At 43.4% G+C, this 10,888-nt stretch overlaps 1 protein-coding gene across 1 annotated transcript; it reads right to left on the bottom strand.

The window, feature by feature from the left end:
• Window positions 1-9,197: 9,197 nt before the first annotated feature.
• Window positions 9,198-10,794, bottom strand: LOC101824742 (polypyrimidine tract-binding protein 1-like). The gene is given in 2 exon segments (XM_040734067.1): window positions 9,198-9,227; window positions 9,229-10,794. Coding segments are annotated over 2 exon segments (1,557 nt in total). The 5' UTR covers window positions 10,756-10,794.
• Between the last annotated feature and the right edge of the window lie 94 nt (window positions 10,795-10,888).

Raw genomic sequence — 10,888 nt, 5'->3', positions numbered from 1 at the left:
ATACTATCATATCATCTGGGAATAGTGGAAATTTGGGATTTTCCTTTCCAGCATGTATCCACTTATTCTCCTTCTGTTGTCTTATTGATCTAACTAGAACATCAAATAGGTATGGAGAGAGTGGACAGACTTGCCTTGTTCCTGAGTTTAGGGGAATCTATTTGGGTTTCTCTCCATTTGGTTTGATGTTGGCTGTTGGCTTGCTCTATATGGCCTTTATTATGTTTGGGGATCTTCCTTGCATCTATGATGTCTTCAGGACTTTTATTATGAAGGGATGCTGAATTTTTGTTAAGGATTGTTTCAGCATCTAATGTGATTACCATGTTTTCTTATCTTTCAAATTGTTTATATGGTGGATTTCATTGACAGATTGGTGTATGTACACCATCTCCTCATGACTGGGATGAAGTCTACTTGACAATGGTGGATGATTTTTCTGGATGTGCTCAGTGTGCCAGCTTTTACTTTATTGAGTATTTATGCATCAATGTTCATGAGGGAGATTTTTCTATAATTCTCTTTATTAGTTGGGTCTTTGTGTGATTTGGCTATCAGAGTATCTGTAGCCTCATAAAAATAGTTTGGCAGTGTTCTTTCTGTTTCTATTGTGTGGAACAATTTGAGGAGTGTTGGTATTAGTTGTTCTTTAAAATTCAGGAAGACATCTGGTGTTTGTTTTATTTTATTTACATATTTAGTTTTGTTTGGGAGATTTTTGATGAATGCTTTTGTTTCCTTATGTGCAATAGGTCAACTTACATTGTTTAGCTGGTTTTGATTTAATTTGGGTAAGTGATGCCTATTCATAAAATTATCCATTTCCTTTAAATTTCCAATTTCGTGGAGTTTAATTTTTTGAAGTATGAACTGATGATTCTCTGGATTTCCTCAGTGTCTTTTATTATGTCCCCATTTTCACTTGTGATTTTGATAATTTGGATATTTTCTCTCTGCCTTTTGGTTACTATGGATAAGGGTTTGTCTGTCTTGTCACTTGTGATTTTGATAATTTGGATATTTTCTCTCTGCCTTTTGGTTACTATGGATAAGGGTTTGTCTATCTTGGTGATTTTCTTGAAGTACCAAATCTCATTGATTCTTTGTATTGTTTTCTTTGCTTCTATTTTATTGATTTCAGCCCTCAGTTTGATTATTTCCTGTCATCTACTTATCCTTTTTGAGTTTGCTTCTTTTTGTTCTAGATCTTTCATCTGTGCTGTTAGCAATAGTGTGAGATTTCTGCAGGTTTTTTTTTAATCATTTTTTATTTTAATTTTAAATAGCTTGTTTCACATGTCAATCCCAGTTCCCTCTCCCTCCCCTCCTCCCGCACTCCCCTTCCACCCTCCCTCCCACCCTATTGCCAAATCCCTCCACATAGGGGATGTCTAAAGTCTATCATTTCACTCTTGGTAGGGTCAAGGCACTCCCCTAAGAGTCCAGGCTGAGAGAGCATCTCTCTTTGTGCCATAGGCACATGAAGACAGATTGTATACCAGGGATAGACACTGATCCACAGCTCAGAGCTCTGCAGGTTTTTTATGTAGGCACTTAGTCTTATGACCTTTCCTCTTAGCCCTGCTTTTATAGTGTCCCACAAGTTTGGGAATGTTTTGCATTCATTTTCATTAAATTCTATGAAGTCTTTAATTTTTTTTCTTTATTTCTTCCTTGACCCAGTGGTGACTCACTTGAGCTTCCTCACTTTCCATTAGTTTGTGGGCTTTCTGCAAGTAGTGCTGTTATTGAATTCTAACTTTGAGCTATGATGATTTGATAGATAGAGCGGGTAATTGCAATTTTTTGTATTGGTTGAGGCTTTCTTTGCTACTGAATATAGGGTCAGTTTTTGAAAATGTTCCATGAGATGCTGAGAAGAAGGCATATTCTTTTGTGTTTGGGTAGAACATTCCATAGATGTCTGTTAAGATCATTTGAGTCATAACATCTGTGAGTTCCTTTATTTTTGTTAAGTTTCTTTCTGGCAGTCCTGTCCAGTAGTAAGAGTCAGGTGTTGGAGTCTCCCACTCTGAGTATGTGAGAATAGATGTGTGATTTGAGCTTCAGTCATGTTTCTTTTACAAATCAGTGTGCCCTTTCATTTGGGACATGAGTTATTGAGACTTCATCTTGACGGATTTTTCCTGGAACACATTTGCAATGTCTTTCATCATCTCTTATGAACAAATTTAGTTTGAATTCTATTTTGTGAGATGGTAGAATCGCTGCACCACCTTGTTTATTAGGTCCGTTTGATTGGAAAAATTTCCCAACCCTTTACTCTGAGCTTATGAAGTAACGGCATGTTTCTTGTGTGCAGCAGAAGAATGGATCCTATTTTCAAATCCATTCTGTTAGCCTGTATCTTTTTACTGATGAAATGAGTCCATGAGATATTAATGACCAGTGATTGTTAGTTCCTATTATTTTGGGTTTTGTTCTTGTTGATTGTATTGTGCATGTGCTTATACTTGAGGGAAGCCAGGGCAGGATTTTGAAGGAGGATCCGAAGCAGGGATCACAGCGGAATGCTACCTAATACTTTTTTACTTCTGGCTTACTCAGCTAAGTTGTTAAACAACCCAAATGCACCTGCTGATGGATCTGGTTCCCCAGAGTGCCTAGGGTCCCATACATTAATCATTAATCAAGAACATGCTTGCACAGAAATACAGTGGAGGCATATTCTCCATTCACAGTGTCTCCCAGGTGTGTCAAGTTGACAATGGATACTCACCATGACAGTCTCCCGCTTAGTTACTTGTTTGTTTAACCCTAGATAACTAGAAAGAAAATGAACAAAGACAGATATATGGAATATAGGAAGCCCAGCAAAAGAGAATTACCCTCTGTAGCTCCTCACAGGACATGAGTAGGAAATTCCCGTTGTCTCTTCTTGTTAAACATACAAGGGTGTGATCAAACCAAGATCCGTAAGACACTATGGAGACAGGAGAGAAAAGGAAAGTAACTACTGAACATTCATTCTTATTCCTGACTATGTTACTTTTTATTCTGAGGAAGGTAAGGGATGTCAAGTTGCTACCTCTAGATGTCTATAAAACAATTATGACATGGGCTAAGATATCTCACATTTGGTTTCATAGAGGAAAAACCTTGCATGCTTGTGACGGGAAACAAGTCACATCAAGGATGCCGGGAAAAGGTAGTTGGATATTTATTAAGACAGAAATAAGTAACTCACATGAGAACCGGGTCTGTGCTCTATGGTCTCCAAACCTCAGCTGGGATCCAAGAGAGAGAACTTTCCTTTCTTTTCCCCTTTTATCTCTCGCCTTTCCATGTCCCTCTATCCATGCTCCAAATGTGTGTGGTCAGTACCTCATGTACATGAGATCTCCCCTATACATGCTTACTACCTACAGTTCTTAAACACTTTTAAACTTTATTCTACATGTATGAATGTTTGCTGGTATGTAAATGCATCACACAGTGCAGTGTTTTCAGAGACAGGAAGAGTGCATAGGATCTTTTTGAATTGGAATTTTATATGGTTGTAAGCCATCCCTTGGGTTCTGGGAGCTGAGCATGGTTCTTCTGAAAAGACAGAAAATGAGCTTAACCACTGAGCTACATTTCCAACCCTGCCTCTTTGAACTTCTAACTAGAAAAGTATCTAAAAACAGCAGAATAAAATCCAAATGCCTACAGCATCTGTTTTACATAGAAATCATATATTTATTAAATAATATGTCATCATGAATAAAATACCAAGAACTAATGAAAGTACATAAAGGTACTTGAACCAAAGCCTAATAATGTTGTAGAGGCCTTGGATCACTCCAAATGACCATATGCAATTACAGAAGGCATCCTTATTCTCAAGAAAAACCAACATGCTGGCTTTAATCACAAGGGAGGGTAAATCACCCTCTCTTAAGCCTGCTTAGGGGAAATGCAGTTGTGGTTAAGTGTACTTTGAAGGGATTAGGTATAGACTCTTATTAATACACAAATAATTTCATGATTGGCCTATGACATTTGGTCAGGAATTATGGTTATTGAGTCAGGAGTCTGTCTGCTATGTTAGAGAACTGTCTGACTCAAAATTTCCAGACCATTTCCCTCCAGCTTTTAGCCAAATAGTTTCCTGATTGACTCTCAGAGTGGATGCACTTCTGGAGGGTCTGTTTAAACCCAGACATGAGTCAACATAGGACCCACAAAACTCCACAAGGGAACTCCTAGAGCTGTTAAACAACTTCAACAAAGTGGCAGAATACAAGGTAAACTCAAAGAAAATCAGTGGCCCTATTAATTACAGATGATGAAGTGGCTGAGAAAGAAATCAGAGAAACATCACCCTTTACAATAGCCATAAACAGCATCAAATATCTTGGGATAATGTTAACCAAGGAAGTGAAAGACCTGTATATCAATAACTTTGAGTCTTTAAAGAAAGAAATCAAAGAGGATACCAGAAAATGGAAAGATCTCCCATGCTCTTGGATTGGTAGGATCAACATAATAAAATGGCAATCTTGCCAAAAGCAGTCTACAGATTCAATGCAATCCCTATTAAAATTCTGGCACAATTCTTCACAGACCTTGAAAGAACAATAATCAACTTTATATGGAAAAACAAAAGGCCCAGGATAGCCAAAACATCCCTATACAATAAAGGAACTTCAGGAGGCATCGCCATACCTGACTTCAAGCTCTATTATAGAGCTATAGGCCTGAAAATAGCTTGATGTTGGCACAAAAACAGACAGGTAGACCAATGGAACCAAATTGAAAACCCTGATTTTAACCCACACACCTATGAACACTTAATTTTTGACAAAGCTAAAACTATACAATGGAAAAAAGAAAGCATCTTCAACAAATGGTGCTGGCATAACTGGGTATTGGTACGCAGAAGACTGCAGATAGATCATGTCTATTACCTTGCACAAAACTTAAGTCCAAATGGATCAAAGACCTCAACATAAATCCAACCACACTGAAACTCTTAGAAGAGAAAGTAGGAGATACTCTTCAATGAGTTGATACAGAAGACCACTTCCTGAACATAACACCAGTAGCACAGACACTGAGATCGACAATTAACAAATGGGACCTCATGAAACTAAGAAGCTTCTGTAAGGCAAAGGACACAGTCAACAAGACAAAAAGGCAGTCCACAGAATGGGAAAAGATATTCACTAATTCCACATCTGACAGAGGGCTGATCTCCAAAATTTACAAAGAACTCAAGAAGCTACTCTCCAAAACACCAAAGGATCCAATTAAAAGGTGGGGTACAGAACTAAATAGAGAATTCTCAATAGAGGAGGCTAAAATGGCCAAGAGACACTTAAGAAAGTGCTCAACATCCTTAGCCATCAGGGAAATGCAAATCAAAACAACTTTGAGATACCATCTTACTCCTGTCAGAATGGCTAAAATCAAAAACACCGAAGACAATTTATGCTGGAGAGGATGTGAAGAGAGGGGAACACTCCTCCACTGCTGGTGGGAGTGCCAACTCATACAGCCACTTTGGAAATCAGTATGGAGATTCCTCAGGAAAATGGGAATCAACCTACCACAAGACCCAGCAATTCCACTCTTAGGCATATATCCAAAAGATGCAAATTCATACAAGGACATCTGCTCCACTATGTTCATAGCAGCATTATTTGTAATAGCCAGAACCTGGAAGCAACCTAGATGCCCCTCAACTGAAGAGTGGATAGAGAAAATGTGGTACATTTACACAATGGAGTACTATTCAGCAGAAAAAACAATGGAATCTTGAAATTCCCAGGTAAATGGATAGCACTGGAAGAAACCATCCTGAGTGAGATAACCCAGTCACAAAAAGACAAACATGGTATGTACTCACTTATATATGGATTTTAGACATGTATCAGGATAGTGCCAGTCTGCACTTCCACTGACAGAGAGTCTGGAAAACAGGAAAGAAACTAAGAGAGATATGCATGGTACCCCAGAGAAGAGGAATGAGGCAAGATCTTCAGAACAGACTGGGAACATGGTGAGGAGTGGGGGCGGTGCTGGGAAGAAGAGAGGGGGAAAAGAGGAAGAGAGAGTAGGTTATGGGGTAACAGGAAGGTTGAGTGGGGTTAGAATAGGGTGAAGAGGGAGTCATAGGTTAGAAGACAGATCTGGCACCAGTGAGACCTCTAGTGATCTAAAGGAATGACACCAATTGGCAAGCTAAGCAATAGTGGAGACACCACCTTAAAAGTCCATTCTTGATCATGAACTTTATGTCTACCCTATCCTAGAACCTTCATCCAGTGACTGATGGAAGCAGAGGCAAACACACACAGTTAAACACTGAACTGAACCCATGAAACCCAGTGACAGAGAGAGAGGAGTGATGAACAAATTGGCAAAGAATGGGCTGGCAAAACCAGCAGAGATAGCTGATCCGAACAGGGGAGAGCTCTTGGACCCCAGACCGACAGCTGGGAGGCCAGCATGGGACCAATCCAGACCCCCGAATGTGAGTGTCAGTGAGGAGGCCTGGGCAACCTATGGGGCCCTGGGAAGTAGATCAGTGTTTATCCCTGGCATACAAACGGACTTTGTGTGTCCGTAACACAAACAGGGATGCTCTCTCAGCCTGGACTCTTAGGGGAGTGCCTGGACCCTGCCCTGAGTGAAATGACAGACTCTAGATATCCCCTATGTGGAAGGAAATGGGGATAGGGTGGGAGGCTGGGGGAATGGTGTAGTGGGGTGCAGGAGGAGGGGAGGGAGAGGAACTGGGATTGACATGTGAAGCAAGCTATTTAAAATTAAAGTAATACAAAAGAAAAAATAATTATAATCATAGGAGTGAACCCCAAATGTTATCCACCCATGTGCTTAGTAACAATTTCACATAAGGGCTGTGGACCCCATAAGACATTATCGCTTGCTTTATCCCCTTCATTTCTTTCATGGGAATAGATTCCCATTCACGTGCAGTGGAACTGATTTGGCTCCTCCGCGATGCTGACCTTTGTGTCATAGGTACTGGAAAGGCCACTAGGAAGGTCTCTTGGACGTCTACTAGCTATGCTTTGTTTATTTCCTGGTAGCCTAGCATCTGTTGCCTCAGCGTCTGATGTTTCAGACGATGTATCTTCTAAAGATTGAAATTTTGTGACCATGTCATCTCTGAGGTCTTGGATTACCTGCATTAAAAAATTGTTCCAAGTCCTTGGACTGTTCAGTTAAGCGTGATTCCAAGCTTTTCATACCATCCTCCCTAAAAACTTCAAAGGCATCTATTTTCCCTTCCAGAAAAATTATTCTGTCTGCCAGATGGTCATTATTGTCAAACACAGATTGAATTGACCCTGCTAATTTGGAAAATTCCCCCTGATTAGACTCCATCTTAGCCATGAAAGCAGTGGACATTGAATTAAATGTGTCTGGAAGGTTGTTCTGATTAAATTCCAAATTATCCGTTTTGGTAATTTAATCCCCTTTTTCCTGAATTTTTACCCTAATTTTTTAATCATTTGTACATGCTTCTTCCATGTGATTACATGTATTAACACACTCGCTAATCACGAGCATGATACACACATACATACGAAAAATATCATAATTGTCCTTTACTGCATAACCAATGACATTGGTAATGAAATCTCTAAAATCCTGCAGTGTTAAATTACCTGCCATGTTATAATTAGATGTTCTTACCACCAATTAGTAATTCTTGAATTGGAAACAATCACCTCTTGTTTTGTCCTAGATTAAAATAATCTATTGAGCCTTGGACAGCAGATCAGTACCCATCCCAAGTATACACACGGACTCTGGACTCCCATAGAACAATGTGAGGTGCACTCTCACCCTGAACTCTTGGGGGGAGGGTCTAGGCCCTGCCCTATATGAAATGACAGACTATGGACACCCCCATGGAGGGCCTCACCCTCCCTGGGGGAATGAAGGGATAACGGGGGGGATGGGGGGAGGACACGGGAGGAGGGGAGGGAAAGGGAGAGGGACCTCGAACTGACTTGTGAAGCAACCTTGTTTCTTATCTAAATTTAAAATGGAAAATAAAAATAATAATAATAATAAATAAAAAAAATAAATAAAAATACCTGTAGTTACTGCGATTGGCCAGAAGGTGGCGGAGGTGCACCGCCAAACATGGCTTCTCCACGGAAAATCGAATGTTTCCCAAGGAACCTGTGGAAACTTAGCAAACAGATTTGGGGACAAAGGGGGGGTTGGGAAGGTTGGGAGACACGCTGCTCTGCAGCGGAGCTCGCGGTGGCTTTAGTAGCCGCTAAGCCAGTGGAGGGGAGAAATGGGTAAACACAGGTTTTTTGGGTCGCTGATGGCTGGATGTGCACGCGGGTGCGCGCAGCGCGGGAATCCGAAGCAGACAGGCTGGGTATGATATGGGCATTTGGTAGGGGCATTAAGACCTAGAGTTCAGCCTCTCACCTGGGCCTAGTCAGAGACGGGCAGAAAACAAAACTTTGGTCCAAAATTTGAAGGTAGGAACCCACAGGTCTCAGAGCTGTTTTTCTCCAGGCAGAGGCAGCACTGGCCTGGGTCCCACCTGCAAGTTGGTCACCGGGAAGGGAGGGGACAAGCACAGGGACACAGAAGCTGAGAGTACACACATACCATTGTATCATTGATATAAAAAGTTACTTAAAACTCCATCGCTTGCATATAAATGGGAAAAGATTCAGGTATTTGGTCAAGTGGAAATATTGCTAAGCACGGGTGTCTGCGACTGCACAGAATAGAATACAAGGTCACAGGAGGCTCAGCAGCTGAGGATGACCTGGGCCCCCCCAGGCTCGCCAGGGACATGGGAGAATCATGTCACTTGATTATAAGGGTGGGGGCAGTGGCCCCAGCTCATGCACGGCGTAGGGAGCCCGTGGTGCGGGCCACTGGCTCACCTGCAGGTCTAGAGACTGACAGGTGGCCCACCAGGCTGGTTTTGTAAGGCACGAACGCGACTGTGTCCGGGACACCGCTGTGGCCTTATGCCTGAGCCCCTCAAGGCATGGTGCCTGGCCTGACTGAACCTCTGTGGCCCAAGCCACTTCCTGCCATGGCAAGGTGGGTTAGATATATTTTTTTTAAACAGGTAAACTGATCTCTTTAAAAAAATAAAATCTCTGGTCTCTAAGGTCACTTAAGCTGCTTTTAAAGTGGCTTTTCTGGAATGGTGGAAGCTGCTGCAGACCCACAGGCACCTAGATGGTGGCCTTAGAGAAGGACACGCCCCAGATGGTGGTTCTCACCCAGGTCGTGGTTGTGTAGTTCAGTCAGAGGCTGCACCGCCTCCTCCACAGAGCCCATCTGGATCAAGGCCATCCTTCTGTCCTTCTGGAAGAACTTGAAGCCTTGGATCACACCACCATTGCTGGAGAAGAGGCTCTTGAGGTCATCCTCCGACACAGAGGGCGGGATATTGGAGAGGTGGAGAGTAGCTGAGGGCGGGAAGATGTTCTGGAAGTTCTTGGAGCCTGGCTTCTTGAAGCTATGCAATGGTGAGCTACCATAGTCCTAGGGCAGGCCCTGGTCCTCCTGCCTCTCACGAGGCAGCTGCACACTCTGATGCTTTGACAGTGTGATACGCACTGACTTCCCATGGAGCTTGTGCCCATTCGTGGCCAGCTGGGCCTGGCTGCCGTCCACCATCTGGACAAGTGCATTTTCCTTCTTGTTGAACAGAATCTTCACCCGCTGCACATCACCATAGACTCCGAAGAGAATAAAGAGGCTTTGGGGTGTGACTCTCTCAGAGTTCAGGTTGCTGACCAGAAGGACAGAATTTCCGGCGCCTGCCAGGCTTGGAATGGCAATGCAGCCAGCTGCAGCAGCAGACGGTATGGCCAGAGGGACCAATGCTCTGTGGACATTAGGAACAGAGAGGCCAAAGGCTGCAGCCATGGTCTGGTCCAGTGAGGGCTGGCTGTCCCCAGTGGGCAAGTCAGGCCGAGTGTAATCTCTGCTCTTGTCATTGCTGTATTTGACATTGAGACTAGTGAGCTTGGAGAAGTTGCAGCAGGCGTTGTAGATGTTCTGGCCGTCCAGCGACAGCTTGGCATGCTGGGCACTCACAGGGTCAGCATACTGCAGCAGCGCCTGGACCTGGTAATTCTTGGTGAATGTGATGATCTTCAGGACTGTCCCAAACTTAGAGAAGATCCCATGCAGAACATCCAGGGTCACTGGGTAAAAGAGGTTTTCCACATTGATTCTGAGCACTGGGCCCTGGCCTACCATTGCCATCCCTGCATCCACGGCAGCAGCAGAGGCTGCCAAAGCCAGGTTTCCGGACTGCACAGAGTTCACTGCCTGCAGGGCTGCCTGGGCCTGTGCCTGGTTGGGTGAGCTGTCAGTTTTGAGCTCCTTGTGGTTGGAGAACTGAATGCAGGTGGGCTGTCCTCGCAGCACGGGTGCCACTGACGTATAGTAGTTGACCATGGTGTTGACAGCCTCCTCTGTGTTCATTTCAATGAAGGCCTGGTTTTTCCCCTTCAGCATGAGGAGGTTGGTGACCTTCCCAAAGGGCAGCCCCAGAGAGATGACCTCGCCCTCAGTGACATTAGTGGGTAGCTTGCGGACATGGATGACTCTGGACGGGACCTCTGTGTTCCTGTTGTTGCCGTTGAACTTCTTGCTATCATTTCCATTGGCTGCTGAAGCCGAGCTGCTCATGTCGAAGGGGCCATTGCTGACACATGTAGAGAGCTCGTGGGATCCCCGCTTTGTACCGACTGCTTTGTCTGGGACGATGCCGTCCATGGCACACAGAGCAGACCCGCGGGGCCGGAGCGGAGGCGCAGGAATGCTCATATGTTTATTTTCTATGTTATTTAACTTTTTACACATATTACTCTCAGTTCCCTTTCCCTCCCCTCCTCCCCCAGCACCCAAA

The sequence above is a fragment of the Mesocricetus auratus genome, unplaced genomic scaffold (assembly GCF_017639785.1).
Source record: "Mesocricetus auratus isolate SY011 unplaced genomic scaffold, BCM_Maur_2.0 Super-Scaffold_100037, whole genome shotgun sequence".
In the NCBI taxonomy this organism is placed as follows: Eukaryota; Metazoa; Chordata; class Mammalia; order Rodentia; family Cricetidae; genus Mesocricetus; species Mesocricetus auratus.
This window is presented reverse-complemented; position numbering and strand designations above follow the sequence as displayed.